The 17,926-nt window shown below is 45.9% G+C and overlaps 1 protein-coding gene across 1 annotated transcript in view; it reads right to left on the reverse strand.

Moving 5' to 3' along the window:
• Positions 1-17,926, reverse strand: part of maml3 (mastermind-like transcriptional coactivator 3) — a 173,796-nt gene that overhangs the window by 10,333 nt on the left and 145,537 nt on the right. The window contains exons 4-5 of the mRNA XM_079499674.1: positions 3,823-4,113; positions 514-589 (exon numbers count right to left, since the gene is read on the reverse strand). Of these exons, the coding sequence (XP_079355800.1) occupies positions 514-589; positions 3,823-4,113 (367 nt within the window). The remainder of the gene's footprint in view (positions 1-513; positions 590-3,822; positions 4,114-17,926) is intronic.

A 17,926-nucleotide genomic window follows, 5' to 3' on the forward strand; every position in this document is an offset into this window, starting at 1 on the left:
AGTCAGAGTGGGGCGGCTGTGGCTCAGGAGGTAGAGCAGGTCGCCCAATGATCCGTGGGCCGGCGGTTCAAATCCCGGCTCCTCCTCCTCCTGTCCACATGTCGAAGTGTCCTTGGGCAAGACACTGAACCCCGCATTGCCTCCAATGAGTCGGTCAGTGCCTCGCATGGTAGCTCGCCACCATTGGTGTGTGAATGTGGGAAGCGAGGATGCCGGCGTTGACCGTTCGCCGCTTCACCTCCCAATGAATGAATGAACCATTGTAAAGCACTTTGAGCACTTGGAAAAGCGCTATACGAATGCAATCTATGATTATGATTATTATTTATTGTTATTATTAAATGATCCCCAGTGTACGTGATGTCTGTCTGTTCTTGTTCCTTCTGTGATGTGTGTCCTGTAATGTATCTTTTGTAATGTACGGTGTCTGTCTTGTCTGTGTCTTGAACGGTGACGTCATGGACGCAAACAAATAATTTCAGTGCAAGCTGACAAAGTTGTATGGTATCTTACCTTGGTACTGATTGACTTGAGGGTAAGGGTTCCTCTGCCCCTGGGCCATCTGTCTGGGGAGATGCTGCTGCTGGAGCTACAGCCAAACAACACAGACAAACTCACTTCAATACGGAATCATATCTGTCGTTGCAGAGTGCAGACACTTCTTATCTCCATATTTCAACCGAATGTGAAGTGTGTGTGTGTGTGTGTGTGTGTGTGTGTGTGTGTGTGTGTGTGTGTCGTAAATGAATGAGCTACTACAATGTCAATTTACAATTTAGGCATTTAGCAGACACTCTTAATCCAGAGTACAGTAAACAAATAGATAGAAATAGTCATTAAGGATCATGAGCAAGCTAAGAACCTAACATCTGTCTAACAGTAGAATATCTGTACAATGAAACTATAAGTATACACTATACTAGTCACGCAGTGGTTCCCAAACTGTGGTGCGTGCACCCCTTGTGGTGCACGAGTGCCTTCTAGGGGGTGCACGACATGAAAAGGCTAATGGTGGTGCTATGGTTTTATTTTGAATATATGGCAAGTATATGCAGAATATAGCCTATGATCCATATGCCATATTCAGGTTCATATATGTGCATATGTGGATAAATAGGAAATATATGTCTCTATATAGCTTATGCAATTTATAAGGGGGAGGGGGGGTGCGACAGCTAGGTCAGGAGGTAACAGGGGGTGCATGGCCAAAAATGTCTGGGAACCGCTGCTGACTATTGAATGCTGTGTCTACAAAATATGCTGTCAAAATTGCTAGCCTAAAGGCTATAGGGCATGTGCTGCGGGCTAAGGTGGAGGGTTTTCAGAATACGGCAGAAGATTCGATGTGCGAGTGAGTCTACAGTTCTGATTGCAATGTCGCATGCTTCCATTTCTTGAAAAAGTTTTGAACAAGATTTCCACCTGACTGACAGTGACGGCATTCTCTCTCCGTCTCGCGGTCTAATTCATGCTATATTAATTGCAGGACGCATCACACACACACACACACACACACACACACACACACACACACACACACACACACACACACACACACACACACACACACACACACACACACACACACACACACACACACACACACACACACACACACACACACACACACACACACACACACACACACACACACACACACACACAGAGTTTTCACTTGTAAATCAGTTCTTTCCGATGCTCGACATCCTCGTGCAATGAAGCATTAAGGGCCTTGCAAACGGGGAGCGATAAAACGCGACTATAGTTCATTTCCAATGAGACCTGCGTTTTTGCGCGGCTCAGTCGCGGTGCGTCAACACAAGCATATTTTACGCGAGCGCGGTCCCGTGAATTTGTTGCGCGCGTGCTCGTTTCGTGCACACGCCCGCGACTCAACAGACCTGGATTTGTTGAGTTTTTTTGTTGAATTTTTTTGTTACGCTTGCGTTGTCGCGCCCCCTCTTGAGCAGACCTGGAGCAGACCTGTCGTTGATCCAGGCAACAATTAACGTCTGCGTTCCTCGCTTCCCGTTTGAAAGGCCCTTAATGCTGCGTTCGGACTGGCAGCTACAAAAGGATACAAAGCCACACGGAATTTGTAGCTTTGTATCCGAAGTTGAAACCAGCTCAACGTTCTTGTCGCTTTGTAGCGGTTGTATAGCTTTTGCAGCGGCTACAAGGTTAAACGTCAGATGCATCTTTGTATCTTCACGTCGCTGTCGCAGGCTTACATTGAAATTGAATGGTAGCCTGCAGTTTTGTATCTGCAAGAAATGCAGCCTATGATTAATTTTTAATACATTTTTTCCCCAAATATAAATTCTGGTAAAACAGAGGTCTTTATCTAAATGGTATGACATCTACCGGTACTTATGTTTTAAAACAGACAAAACTGTCACATACAAGATGTAGGCGTATGTATGTGTGTGTGCGCTTGTGTGTGTGCGCTTGTGTGTGTGTGTGTGTGTGTGTGTGTGTGTGTGTGTGTGTGTGTGTGTGTGTAAGTGCGTTTGCTCAGCCAATTAAAACTAACATGACTTCAGAGGTCGATACTCTTTAACACCAGATTCCCTCATAGCGAGAAAAAGAAAAACAACAAATGATCACAGCAGGTGGCATGTGGCTACACACGTGTGCGTGCGTGCGTGCGTGTATACACGCATGCAGGTGTGTGCGCACACGCGTGCGCACATGCATGCAGGTGCACAGGAGGGAGCTGGTTGAGGCTAATTACACACACAACCAGACTCACTTTGGAGACCACCAACACAAATACATATATACAGTAGGAACGTGTGCACGCACACACGCACGCACAGTCGCACACGCACGCACGCACACACACTGTGGTGGCCAAATTCATATAACACTGTGGTATTGATTAATTGTAGATGAAACTTGATTACCACCTGTTCTTCACTGACAAACTCATTAGAGACTGCCGACTCATGCAAACCTATTTCAAACCGTGTGAGTCAACTATAGAGAGTGTCCATGTAAGGAATGACTCCTCTCGTTACTGTCTGTACACTCCTGACAGTATAAAAGATGTGTGTGACATGTGTGTAGGGGGGGGGGAGGCACTAGTCTCTCTCCGGTGTGATGACGTGTACACTAAAATAATGAAGTTTGAATTCTGAAGGTTGAGTCCTGCATCTTCTTAATTTGTTTACTTACAGTAGGCCTCATTCACACCTCGGCCGATGCTCGCCCGCCGTTAGGTATAAATAAGGCCTATACTTCCTTATAGTAACATAAAAAAACTTCCATAGCAACACACACACCAGTGTTGTTTTTGGCAGCAAATTTTGATTTTAGTTTTAGTCATAGTCTCTTGAATAATCACATTTTAGTCACCTGGAATATTTTAGTGTTAGTCTAGTTTTAGTCGACTAAATGTCATAAGCTTTTAGTCGACTAAATCTACAGCTGATTTAGTCGACTAAAATGTATTTTGGCGGGCCTTGATGTCGTCATAATGCTGAAAATAGCCGATCTACAAGCTCACAACGCGTCGCAACGCGGCGCGTTGTGAGCTTGTAGATCGGCTATTTTCAGCATGCAACCAAGTGTAAAATGACTTATACTGGATCTCTTGTCCACTAGTTCCTTCCTAGCATTTTAGTCTAGTTTTTATCTATTGACGAAATTGTCAATAATTTCGTCTTAGTTTTAGTCACCGTAGCCTAGTTTTCATTTAGTTTCCATTTAGTTTTCGTCAGTGAAATAAGGTAGTCGACGGACATTTTTCGTCTTAGTTTTAGTCAACAAAAACCACACACACACACACACACACACACCCCTACACACACCCCTACACACCTGCTCGGCCAGCAGCTGCTGCTGCCTCTGCTCGCGGAGCAGCAGCTGCTGCTTCTGCTGCTCCATGAGGTGGAGCTGAACCCTCTTCTCCTGCTCCATGGCCATCATCTGCTTCATCATGGCCGCCTGCTGCTGGCCGCTCAGGTAGCCCGGCGGCGGCGGCGCCCCCGCCCCCACGTTGGGCCCCACCCCGGGAGCCCCCACGCCGCCCCCTCCTCCTCCTCCCCCGGCGGGGTGAGGGGGCGGGACGGCGCCGGGCGGCCGCGACATGCCCACCACCACGCCCTGCTCCTGTTCAGAGAGAGAGAGAGAGAGAGAGAGAGAAGAGGGTTCTGGTTTAGTGAAATCGATCGGTTAATTGGTTAATTGATCACTTAACTCGCTGTTTCCCCCAAACACTGGATCAGGACCCGTTTGTGGGTCGCAGACACATACACATTTTTGAGGGGCGCTAGACCCTCCTATAAACTTTTGAGGGGCGCAAGCCCCTCCTATAAACATTTTCGACGGCCAATGCCGTCATCACAAATGTGATGTCAGCACATTTTGTGATGACGGCATTGGCCGTTTTTAGCCCAGTAAGTGTTTTTTTTTTGCAAAACTAATGTTTGAAATGGATTCAGCATCATGAAAACCCCCTAGTTTGACACATCACATGCTACATAAAGCATGATGAAATTTTGAATATTTTGCCATTTTTTTTAATGGTATGGTCACATATTATGCCAATTATGAGAATTGCTCAACATAGCATCCGGCAGTTTCTACATGCTGGGGACCCATACTAAACATTTCTAACATAAAACCTTGGTGTACTCAACATGTCCGGGTTCACAATGGGGCTCTATGGGCTGGCTACTAGACTACTGAACAGATACTGTAACATAAATAGACAATGCCGGAGCCTATTGCTATTCTATCTGAATAGCTGCCTATTCTGTTACATTCCAGCTCATTAGCCCCACTCAAAACGCCCCTGAATAAGAAGTCAAAACAGAGATAAAGACAGTGCCGCAGATCTTCTCCTTTCTTTCTCTTTCTTTCTTTCTTTCTTCCATTCTTTTGATTGTGTTCCGTGGAACGACCGGGGCTTCTCCCACCGGAGCTCTGGCAGGTCCTCACTGCGCATACATTATCTCCTCATTAGCATATAAAGAGCACTTCCTCCTCCACTCAGCCGTACGCTAATCTCTAATAGGATGAAATAGCCTCCTCTGGCCAATGGGAGGAGAGCGTTTATGAATCTATTAAAGGTCAGATGGCTGCGAGAGAGAGAGAGGGTATCACAGGATGTTCTTGGACTGGTTGGCGGGAGAGAGGGGAGAGGTTCGAGGAGGGGGGGAAAAAATAATAATTTAAAAAAATGACATTTGTGGTGGTCCGGCAGGTCCGCGTATAGCAACGCCACTACTGGGTGTAGAAATGTACATAGTGTACCGACACTCCGACAGTCTGAGGACAATACCGAGCTGACCAAATGCAAGATACTTCAAAGATACTTCTACACCCTTGCTTTTAGTTGAGCCTTTAAAATCCTTATTGTTATTCATGTCCTCGCTGTATTGCATTACTGCACATTATTTTAATGTTTTACACCTTTGTTTTTTTCCTCCATTGCTCTGTAAAGCACTTTGAGCTGCATGTCATGTCATGTCATGAAAGGTGCTATAATAATAAAAGTTTCTTGCATCGTGAGTGCGGTGTGGCCTCTTTTCCTTTTTTCAAGTTTTATCTCCTGCGGTGGTCAGCACCTCCCCTACTACTGGTGTGCGCTTCTACCTGTTAGTTTGTCAAAATTGTCAGTGATGTTACCCATGTTTTAACCCATTTTGATCTGAGATCAGATTCTAAAAATGTCTTCTACATCCTGACAGTTTTCTGAAAAAGCTATGTTTCTATGTCAGTCTATGACGCTCGTAGCGTGCCACTCGGTGGCGCGCTATGAGTTTGTAGATCTGCTATTTTTCAATAGCTAAAGCATAACATAATGCTAACACCAAAAGGGGTTCCCGCCCAAAATGGGTTAAATGGCGAGTTTGTACTTCTGCCCTCTGGGAGAAGATACAAAGAACCAAAGTGGAAGATTAAAAAAAAATCGTTTGTACCAACCAAGATGTTGAACGAGGCTCTGAAACTGAGGCTAGATTATCCACATCATGTGTGCAATTGTGTAATGTTGTGTCTTCCCTCTGTAATGTATTTGTGTTTGTCATTGATGTTGTATGTGTGGCTGTAGCTGGGGTGAAAGCCCAAGACAAATTCCCCATGTGGACAATAAAGTTTACCGTGACCCTTGTTATGAAAGGTGCTATACAAATAAAGTTTTATTATTATTATTATGTGTGTCACAGCAGCACAGAGCCAGTATAGTCAGCAACATGAACCAAGCGAGAGAGAAAACATTAAGCCATATTTTAACTATGGCATCTCTATTTTTGGCATGACGTCATTCCCCGAAAAAATGTCAAACAGAATTGGTATAGATTGGGGGAAAAAAAAGATTGGACCCCCAAGCATAGACCCCTGGGGGACCCCCGTTGTCGGGCGACTGAAGTATCAGACCTTATGGTGTGAGTGGTTATGGTGCTGCTGTACAGATGTAAAACGTGCAAACGTGCTTTCTTGCTAGCCAACGACGACGATCAGCATTCGCTATGTGTTGTCGTTGCATGTTGTCCCCTTTTGGGGTTTGGCATGTGCCGGACAATCCATTAATATGAGAGAGAGAGAGAGAGAGAGAGAGAGAGAGAGAGAGAGAGAGAGAGAGAGAGAGAGACACAGAGACAGAGAGAGAGACAGAGAGAGAGACAGAGAGAGAGAGAGAGAGAGAGAGAGAGAGGAGTAAAAAATGTAGTATTATAGGCATCAACCAGTGGGGGGCAGTGGTCATCTTCAAGCGTGTGTGTGTGTGTGTGTGTGTGTGTGTGCATGTGTGTGTGCGCGTGCGTCTCACTACAGCCTCTTCTCGGCAGATGGCTCAATCATGATGGCTCTGATCTACGATGCCCCCCCCCCCCCCCACACACACACACACCTCCGCTTTTCTTCTCTCTCTCTAGCCCCCCCACCCCCCCCTCCTCTTTCTATGGGCCCTGAGTCATGGCCGCGCACAATACTAGCACGGCAAAGAAGGAAGGAATGAAGAGAGAGAAAGCTACTAACGAGATAGATGGCCGAGGAGGAGAGAGGGGGAGAGAGTGAAAGGACAGTCACATACAGTAGGTGATGCCTGGATGTCAGTAGCTGAAATAGCAGATCTACAAGCTCATAGCGCACCACTCGGTGGTGCGCTATGAGCTTGTAGATCTGCTATTTCATGTCGTTTTCATGTCAAGGACCCCCAAAAATTGACCCCGTTTGAAGAGATATGCCAGGGACCCCTTCCACCCCCCCTCCAATAAGAGAAGATCTTTTACGGCTCTAGCACTGATTCTCAACCTGTTTCACCCGATTCATTTGATATGCATTAGTCTATACGGACATTGATTTCACAATGTTCATTTTAACTCTGAGAGTGTACAATTGGAACCAAATGGACCTGTTAGAGTCCATTTGGTTCCAATTGTACATTCCAGGTGTTCCGTTTGTACATTCCAGGTGGTCCCCAGAGGAAAAAAAAAGAAGAAGAAAAAAAGCACAACATGCGGTTGTTTTCAGCCAGCGACGCCATCATTACGACAAAACACCAATTAGGCTTTAAGTCACTCACTAACACTGCTGTGAAATATTAACGGTTGGACACTAAAAGAGGGAGAATGCCGGGAAAGGCAGGCAGAGGAAAGAAGAATGTGTTATCAATTGTTCCGGATGAAGAGTGTGTGTGTGTGTGCGTGTGCGTGTGCGTGCGTGCGTGCGTGTGTGGTGCAGGCGAAGGCTGTCATCTTTATTGGGTTAGGAGGCATGGAGAGCCCAGGGGATTACATTACACATGGAGCAGGCGGAAATATGTGTATGCATGTGTGTGTGTGTGTGTGTGTGTGCGCCGCGCGCGCGCGCCGCGCGCGCGGCTGCGCGCGCGCGCATGCATGCATGTGAATGTGTACCCGCATGCATTTTGCAGGTGTGTGTGCATCTGTGTGCGTGTGTGTGCGCGTGCGTAGTTGGGGGGGGTTGACTGTATGTGTGTGCGTGTGCGCGTGAGAGAGAAAGAGAGAGCACCAGAAAATGGAGATGGTGGGAGATGTGCTTTACACTCGCACATGTGCATGTAAGATGTGTGCATGCATATGTAAGCATTTCAACACATCCGTGTGCATATACTGTAGTATGCTGTAGAAACATGTGCATATACTGTAGTATGCTGTAGAAACAACCCATCTAACGCTGCCGGCGAAGCGAGCGAGCGAACAAATTAAATCTCATCAGAAAACAGTGTTTTTCAACGAGATCGTCCTGACGTACCGTGAGCTTGCATTGCAGTCACTGCAGTGACGTCGGTCGTCCGTCCAACCCCTCCTCTATTCGCTCGCAGAGTCTGTACTTGAGCGAGGTTTCGTGGCCCCCCAAACACTTTCATTGGTTGAGATCGACAGTACACGCAAGTATTTATTGGTTATTTTTAACCCATTTAGGCCTGACGTCGAAATTAAAAAAAAAATCTTCTAAATCCTGACAGTTTTCTGTATCAGTGGTGCTCAATATTTCATGTCAAGGACCCCAAAAATGCTATGTATTTGGCCGCCGACCCCCATCTGAAAATATGTTGTTCCAGGGACCAGCAGGAGCAAAGGTCTGAGTTATAAAACGTTCGTTGTGAAAGAATATATATTCAAAGATTTGCGCCACATTTTCATGATTTTTCAAAAATAGCAGACCTACAAGCTATGAGCTTGTAGGTCTGCTATTTTTGAGCTTGTAGATTTAATGGATGGTGATTAATCATTAATAATTTTTTAACCCATTTAGACCTACGTTTGATTCTACAAAATGTCTTCTAAATCACATTTCTATGTCAGTGGTGCTCAAACTATTTCATGTCAAAGGACCCCAGAAATTATATGTAATTGGCCGCCAACCCCCATTTGAAAACATGTTGTTCCAGTGCCCCCCCCCCCAGAAGCAAAGATTTGAGTACAAATGTTGGCACTGAAAGAATATATGTTCAAAGATTTGCCACACATTTTCACGATTAAAAACAAAAATAGCAGATCTACAAGCTCGTAATAGAGTGCCGCGCTATGAGCTTGTAGATCTGCTATTTTTCAATAGCTAAAGTATAACAATCCATATCAGGACAGTTTATGGTGCGACAGCGCCGTCGGAAACGCTGCCTCGCTCCATACCTGTTCTGTTCAGTTCAGACAGGAGGAGTTTACCTGTCCCTATGGTGACCACACTGCAGCAACATCATTACACACTGCAGTCACACACTCGCACACGCATACACGCACGGGCACTATAAGTGTGGCAGCCTGGTGTTTATGTACTCTCCAGAGTGGCACAAGCCTGTCACCTGATTCTGAGAGAGAGAGAGAGAGAGAGAGAGAGAGAGAGAGAGAGAGAGAGAGAGAGAGAGAGACAGAGAGATTGAAAGGCAGACAGACAGACAGTGAGAGAGTGAGTGAGAGAGTGAGAGAGTGAGAGAGTGAGAGAGTGAGAGAGTGAGTGAGTGAGTGAGTGAGTGAGTGAGTGAGTGAGTGAGTGAGTGAGTGAGTGAGAGAGAGAGAGAGAGAGAGAGAAAGAGAGAGTGAGTGAGTGAGTGAGTGACAGACAGACAGACAGACAGACAGACAGAGGAAGTGAAGGGCGAAAAGACAATAGGGATCTTTTTGGAACCGCAGAAATTGACCGAGCCTAAAAAGCTGCAATCACACAGCCAAGTGTGACAGAGCCTGTTTACTTCATGTATACTCGCCATACAGCTAAGGCCTTTTGCGACCGTATAGGTCACAGGTTACTATGAAAACCTGCAAACCCTGTCCGTCGCTCCGTCACGCCACCATATATGGCCTTCAGTCCCTCACGCCTCAACATGACACGCTCCATATGGCCATCTCCATATATGAAGATCACGACACGACACCTCATCAAACCCTGGATACTAGCCATACATGGAGAAGACTGGATCATCACCTCGATCTGCAGATATGGAGCCGGCCAGCAACTCTACATCTGACCTCAAACCCTTGTTAGATCTCTATAGTATATATGGAGCTGACCTGTTCTGACATTCCATATGTTGATCCTTCCCCATCCATCCTTCCTCTTCTTCTTTTGACTGATGCCTGTGCATTCAAACTCGAGACGGGCCTTCTCCAAAGTTCTTAGTGCAGCCGCGCCCGGCAGCCGGCGAAAGCTAGTCATAAATAGCTTTTAACCCATTTTGACCTGAGATCAGATTCTAAAAATGTCTTCTACATCTTGACAGTTTTCTGAAAAAGCTATGTTTCTGTGTCAGTCGTTCTTCGATTTTTCAAAAATAGCAGACCTACAAGCTCGTAGCGCGCCACTCGGTGGCGCGCTATGAGCTTGTAGATCTGCTATTTTTCAATAGCTAAAGCATAACAAAATGCTAACACCAAAAGGGGTTCCCGCCCAAAATGGGTTAATTGAATAGAGGTCACTATTTGAGGATGTTTACGGCGTGCATGCACCGCTCCTCCCATGTATACGGTATTGTATACGGTATGTATACGGCATGTATACGGTATGCGTGCACCTCTCCCCTCCCAGCTCTGAGCAGGACAGTATCGACAGCGTCGATGGCACAGAGCAGGCACCGAGAGAGCCTCAGAGAGAGAGAGAGATCATCCCCCGTCAAGGTCACACGCGTTCGATGTCCGCGACAGCGGCCGGGCGCCCGTCAATGTCAATGTGTCCTTCGTGGGCGTGACACGGTGGAGGTGGAGCCTCCCCACTCTGTCACTGTGCGTGAAGATGTTTGATGGCTTCTTGTTCCACAAGCGTATATATATATATATATATATATATATATACGCCTGCAATGTTCACACTGTAAACAGCATGCAGGTGAGAGCACAAGACACAAGACTTGGGGCGGCGGTGGCTCAGGGGTAGAGTGGCCGGATGGTAACCGCAAGGTCGCCAGTTCGAACCATGTGGGCTCCCCCGGAGTTAGTGTGGAAGTGTCCTTGAGCAAGACACTGAACCCCTAATTGCTCCTGATGTGCTGGTTGGTGCCTTTGCATGGTTTCCGCCACCATCGTTGTATGAATGTGTGTGTGAATGCCAGGGTGAATGTATTAATGCACAGTCCATGTAAAGTGCCTTGGATAAAGGCGCTATATAAATCCATCCATTTTTAACACACAGTACACACCTTAATATCACGTCCTCACCTTTTAAGGACCTCAAAAGGGCACATTGCTGTCCAGAGGGCAAGGGCAAGGTGGTGCCCCCTAGTGTCTATCTGTGCACGCCACTGTGTTTTAACCCATTCTGGGCGGGAACCCCTTTTGGTGTTTTAAACATTATGTTATAATTTAGCTATTGAAAAATAGCAGATCTACAAGCTCATAGCGCGCCACCGAGTGGCGCGCTATGAGCTTGTAGGTCTGCTATTTTTGAAAAATCATTAAAATGTGCCTCAAATCTTTCAGAAAATTGTCATGGGTGAAGTACATTTTGATTACCGATGCTTTTGTACGTCTCTCCTCTTTAACCCATTGAGACCTGGAACGCATCCATGTCACGTTAGCGTTTAACCACATTAACCATTAACCCATTTTGGGGCGGGAACCCCTTTTGGTGTTTTAAACATTGTTATAATTTAGCTATTGAAAAATAGCAGATCTACAAGCTCATAGCGCGCCACCGAGTGGCGCGCTATGAACTTGTAGGTCTGCTATTTTTGAAAAATCGTTAAAATGTGCCTCAAATCTTTCCGAAAATTGTCATGATTTAGAAAACTTTTTTTTTTTTTTTTAATTTCGACGTCAGGCCTGAATGGGTTAAGTACATTTTTAATTCCAGACTTTTACGTGACGCGACGGAGCATTTCTACTGTGCAGCTGTACTTCTGCGCAGCTGCAGGCCTGCGGTGCCATTAATGGCGGTAAAAAGCACACCCTCTCGTGAAATATTGATCGAGTCACTCATGAGGTCTGCGTTGCTGTACGACGTGGCGTTGTGCTTATACTGCTCTATGCACTGGTTACAAAAAGAATGGACTATTGTTTGTGCTCAAGTGAAAACAATACAATACGTCCATGTGTATATGAAAGCATGCAGTCGAAAGTATGTCGATATTATGAAGCACCTGCTGAGAGCCACGCGCACACACACACACGCTCACACTAACCCTGAGCAGATGGTGCAGCCAGACCTCACAGTATTAAACCATCCCATAGCGCCACATGTAAAGAAGACATCACATTGACACACACACACACACACACACACACACACACACACACACACACACACACACACACACACACACACACACACACACACACACACACACACACACACACACACACACACACACACACACACACACACACACACACACACACACACACACACACACACACACACACACACACACACACACACACACACACACACACAGTAAAGCTAGAAGCCCTTATGGGTCCATTTCTCCACCACTCACAAAAGGATTGTGTGTAGTTTTGGGGCCACTATAGAGCGTCGCAGTCCCGCCTCCTACCCTGGACCAGGAAATGAAACCCAATGCATTATTCTCATAGACATTTCTTAAAGTATTTATTTAAAGACTGTTACGCCGCGGACAAAGCCAACTCGAGTCGTGACAACTCATGACAACACAACAATATTTTGGACCAAACAAATAATTACAAAGAAGAAAAACAACAAAAAAAGTGTTGTAACCTGCCGTTTTTTTCTTCTTTCTAATTATTTGTTTGGTCCAAAATATTGTTTGTGTTGTCATGAGTTGTCACGACTCGAGTTGGCTTTGTCCGCGGCGTAACCGTCTTTAAATAAATACTTTAAGAAATGTCTATGAGAATAATGCATTGGGTTTCATTTCCTGGTCCAGGGTAGGAGGCGGGACTGCGACGCTCTATAGTAGCCGTGCCACTATAACTGAGCCACTGCAGAGCCAATGGCGTCTCGGAGCTCCCGTACTATTTGTTCCCTTTTTATACAAAATGAGTCTCTTTAGAAGAAAACCGAAGGACAGGCGTGCATGTCAGCGTATATTTAAACCCTCTGGTAGAGTTGGTTCCCAAATGTTTATAAGCTCAAGACCAAGTATTGCCGTGCTTTTTGTTCTTGCTTAATGTAAATCGCTCTGGATTAAGAGCGTCTGCTAAATGCCTAAATTGTAAATTGTACATTGACCAAAAAAATTCGTGGGAATCCAATAGCTGATCTCCAAGCTCGGTGAGATTGTGGATCTTCTATTTTCTTAAGTAAATTAAAATAAAGTAAAGTAAAAAATATTTTCAACCCACAGCAGAGCCTAGTCTTTCCACGCGTCAGTTCTACTCACTCCCAGTCCCGGCAGAGTAGTTCCGGGGGCAACGGATTGTGGTGGCCCTGGTCTTTCCCTAATGGGACTGATCGTGCGTATACACTACTGGGACGTAAGTCGGGACTTGACCACCTCCGGGTTGGGTCGCCTGAGTGAGGGGTATGATGTTCGTGAGACCCGAAACCCCGATGACCTTGGGATACATCACTGAGGATACATCCCTGAGGATACATCCCAGTTGCATCCATGCGATGTTTTTGTGTTTCAAAAGAACATAATGTCCTGAATGTTGTCATGTTGATTTTACAAAATCTTCTGAAATAATAATTAAACTTATTTGCCTCGCATACTTTATGAAGTGCATACAGGAGCGTTCCAGCCTCCAGTGTCCAATTCCGGCATCCAATGACCTTCCGGCATTCCAACGACCCTGGTATGTGACCGTCTGCCTTCCAATCACAGCATTGATTCTTGACCTCCAATTAACCATTCCATGCCGAGACAGACAGGCAGACAGGCAGGCAGGCAGGCAGGCAGGCAGGCAGGCAGGCAGGCGGGCAGGCAGGCAGGCAGGCAGGCAGGCAGGCAGGCAGGCAGGCAGGCAGGCAGGCAAGCAAGCCGGACAGTCAGGCACACACGCACACACGCACACACGCACACACACACAGCGTTACTCAGTTTCTCCCTGGAGAGAGTTATATTTAAACTGCTAGAGAGGAGGCTCGCTCCCCACGGAGACCTTTTTAATCTCCAACATCTCTCTTTTCTAAACCCTAACTGGCCTATTTCTGACTTCTACCCTGCCACCGCACGCCCACTAAGAGAGAGAGACACGTGCGCGCACGCAGACACACACACGCGGGCTCAGACACGCACACGCACACGCACGCGCGCGCACACGCACGCGCGCGCACACACGCGTGCACACGCACACGCGTGCACACGCACACGCGTGCACACGCACGCGCGTGCACACGCACACACACACACAGAGCAATACCTTTGGCCGACGTAACACCAAATCCTTAAGCCCAAACCACACTGATGCTTCGAGACACAACGAGAGTTATACGAAACCATGTCAGCGTTCGTTGCATCGGTCCGATATTATGTCCCGGTGCACGTGGGTGCATGTTGTCGTTACAATGCGTCCCAAATGATTCAATTCAAAAGGCCTTTATTGGCATGTGAAAACGCTAGTTTCCATCCAAGTTTGTGTGTGTGTGTGTGTGTGTGTGTGTGTGTGTGTGTGTGTGTGTGTGTGTGTGTGTGTGTGTGTGTGTGTGTGTGTGTGTGCGCGCTGCGCGCGTTGCTTTACGTCAAGTCGAAAAACACTTGTTGCCACGGAAACCCATCAGTTTATGTTACGTAGCAAAAGGTCATTGCTGTGTGTGTGTGCATAATTTCACAGATCTCAATGTGTTCATCATTTGAGGCATTTTGTTCAAAACGGACCAATCCTGCAAACTGTCGGAGGCAATCTTAGCCAATCGGGATGGAATATGGGGAAGCGGACAGGTCCGTGTTGATCACATGTCTATCGAGTTGCGTGATGTATGGATAAAATGTGTACGAGTAATCTACAGAAATGTGTTTTGCAAAAACCGGCCTCATGGTGGCACTGTAACAGGCCGTTGTGGACAAACTGAGGCAGGTGTTCATCGTTGGCATCCAGGGAGTGTGTGTGTGTGTGTGTGTGTGTGGACAGTGGCATCGACCGACCGGGCCAACGGTGCCGGAGATGAGCTGTACACAGACGGACGGACTGATGGACGGACACACGGAGAACATGCTCTCCACCAAGCCTTCGGCCTGGTGGAGACAATAAAGTAACCTGACTCCGCCAGATGGGGCAGCAGAGAGTACACTGGGTTCCCCCCTCCTGCTCCCATCTGGGAACTCTCAGGCAGACTTGATGCCCGGCCACAAAAACGGCCTGGCCAATCAGCAGCAGCTAGAAGCTAGAAGCTGCTGCTAGAAGCTGCTGCTGATTGGCCAGGCCGTTTTGTGGCAACACTGACCAAAGAGAAAACTGAAGAGTGCCTCATATGCATTTGTGCTTTAAGGAGGACACTGTCTTTCGGTCTGTCTGTTTTGTTGATGCGTGGACGTACGTACGTAGCTAGGACGTACGTCAGAGTCAGATAGATTATGTTGTAGCCTTTGTTTGCTAATAGCGACCTGTTATTAGCATGCCTTAGGTACTTATAAGCAGAACTGAGAATACTCTGTGTTCTGTCCGTTGGGTTCCTACTTAGTTGGAACCACATGTTGGTACCCAACGACTCTTTACTAAAAGAGGTGTAGCAACTGCCACACATGTTATACTATGATTTATTTTTAATATCAACATTTAAAAGTGTATGTTGTATTATTTAATATTTCTAATTAACGCCATCTGTCAAGGGTAAGGTCCTATATATTCTGTGCTGTCTACGTTGTGATTTTGTTATTATTTGGGGGGTTTTAAAGACTATGTTTATGATTGGATGTATTTTGATTGACACGGGTCTGGAGTTGGACTGACGCCCATAAAGTAGGCAGAGGTTACCGGCTGTCGGGTAGACCTGGAGAGACATACAAACAAACAGGGAGTCTACGTGGGACCTGGACATGTTTGTTCTCTAAGACATCTCTGTACCAAAGCTATAGCTACAAGAACGATTGTGCTCATTATATGAAGCGGCTCGAGACGTCCTTCTGAATTGGTGAGATCGTTCGTCTTTTATTTATTTATTTACTTCTTCGTCCCGCGAGGATCCGAGGTGTCGTTCTTCCTCTTCCTTTGGAGTGTATTCAGTTGGATTACGTCGCTACGGGGACTTACTTTATTTACTACTTTACTACTTCTACTTTACATTGGAGGGAGTGTTACAAGGAGGAACAGACTTTGTTTGGAAAACAACCACGGAACTATACAAAACAATAAGCGAGCGCGTGCGTGCGTGAGACACGGACACTCGTTGCGATTCATTCATTCATTCATCATTCAACTCGCTGTGTAACCTGTCTGTATAACTGTATTTTGTCTTTGCTTTGTCTTGAATAGATAAAAGGTTAACGTGAGCTTTGCTTCTGACTGTGTTTGCTGCTGGTGTAGTTAGGCTATTTCATTACATTCCACTTTATCAGATTGTATCCTAAGAGGAGATCATTCTCAATCCGTAATTTAAATAATGGTAACAGTGATAGTAATATCTGAACGTTAGAGGTACAGGCTTTATGCCCGCCAAAATACATTTTAGTCGACTAAATCAACTGTAGATTTAGTCGACTAAAACTAGACCAACACTAAACATTCCAGGTGACTAAAACGTGACTAAAACTATTGAAGAGACTACGACTAAAACTAAAATCGAAATTTGCTGCTTAAAAACAACACTAACGCAACGCATATGTCTGTCCAACGCATTGTCGGGAGCGACGGGTGATTTCCCCGCATGTCGGACCGTTTGAGTGTGGGATCTGCGCGTGCATCCCCTACTCAAAAAACTATCTAAAGAGGACGAGAAGCGAAGACCGTACGGTGGACGCCATGTTGCTCCCTGGAAGGAAAGAAACATGCGCAGTTGAGACCAGGAAGTTGTACATGCACAAATTTAGATAGTCCTTGACTCAAAAGACCTGTTTATTGATCAATGCAGGACGCAGGAATCAAACACCTACTGCTCTCCATTTATCAGGGATATTTAATTTAAACGCTATAATACTAACGATAGTAGACGTGTCGATGTGTCCGAAGGCAAGAAGAGAGAGAGAGTGAGAGAAAGAGGCATATAGAAAGAGAGACGGGGGAGAAAGGGAGGACGGAGCGACGATACAGCAGATAAACAGGAAGATGGAGGAAAAGAGAGGGAGAGAGAGAAGAGGAGACGAGAGGGAGTTAACCCGTTTAGACCTGAGACCGAATCTAAAAGGAAAATGGATTCCAAATCCTAATCGTTTTCTGGAAAAAAACCCCAAAAAAAACATGTTTCTATGTCAGTGGTTCTCAATCTTTTTCATGTCAAGGACCCCCCAGAATTATCAGTATTTGGCCGCGGACCCACATCTCAAAATATGTTGTTCCAGGGACAGAAGCAAAGATTTGAGTTAATAAAAAAACGTTCGCTCTGAAAGAATATAATAGATTTGCGCCGCATTTACATGATTTTTCTATAGCTAAAGTATGCTTAACAGAGGTTCCCTTATTAATACCACTAGTGGTACTTGAGCCCCCCCTCTGGTGGTACCCCGAGGAGTCGCCCCAAAAATGGAGAAAAAAGACAAAAGTGGAATGATATATATATATATATTACTATCGGAATGTCTTCTGACCAAGCCATTGGTTGAAAAGGGCTCTCCAAGCCGTGCTGAAATGAGCATGACAGCACACCTATAGCCGTTAATAGAAGATTTGAGAACAGATTCATCACATTAGAGATCAGTTGTGCCGATTAGTGATTAGATAGTTTTGTCAGAGCAGCAGCATTATTGGCTTAGGAATGGAACACAAAGGGCAGGTATATATACGCTCCTGTATTTTAACCCATTTTGGGCAGGAACCCCTTTTGGTGTTTTAAGCATTATGTTACAGTATACTTTAGCTATTGAAAAATAGCAGATCTACAAGCTCGTAGCGCGGCACTCTGTGCCGCGCTACGAGCTTGTAGGTCTGCTATTTTTGAACACCTAAAGGGTGTT

The sequence above is a fragment of the Electrona antarctica genome, assembly GCF_951216825.1.
Source record: "Electrona antarctica genome assembly, chromosome: 4".
Classification (NCBI taxonomy): domain Eukaryota; kingdom Metazoa; phylum Chordata; class Actinopteri; order Myctophiformes; family Myctophidae; genus Electrona; species Electrona antarctica.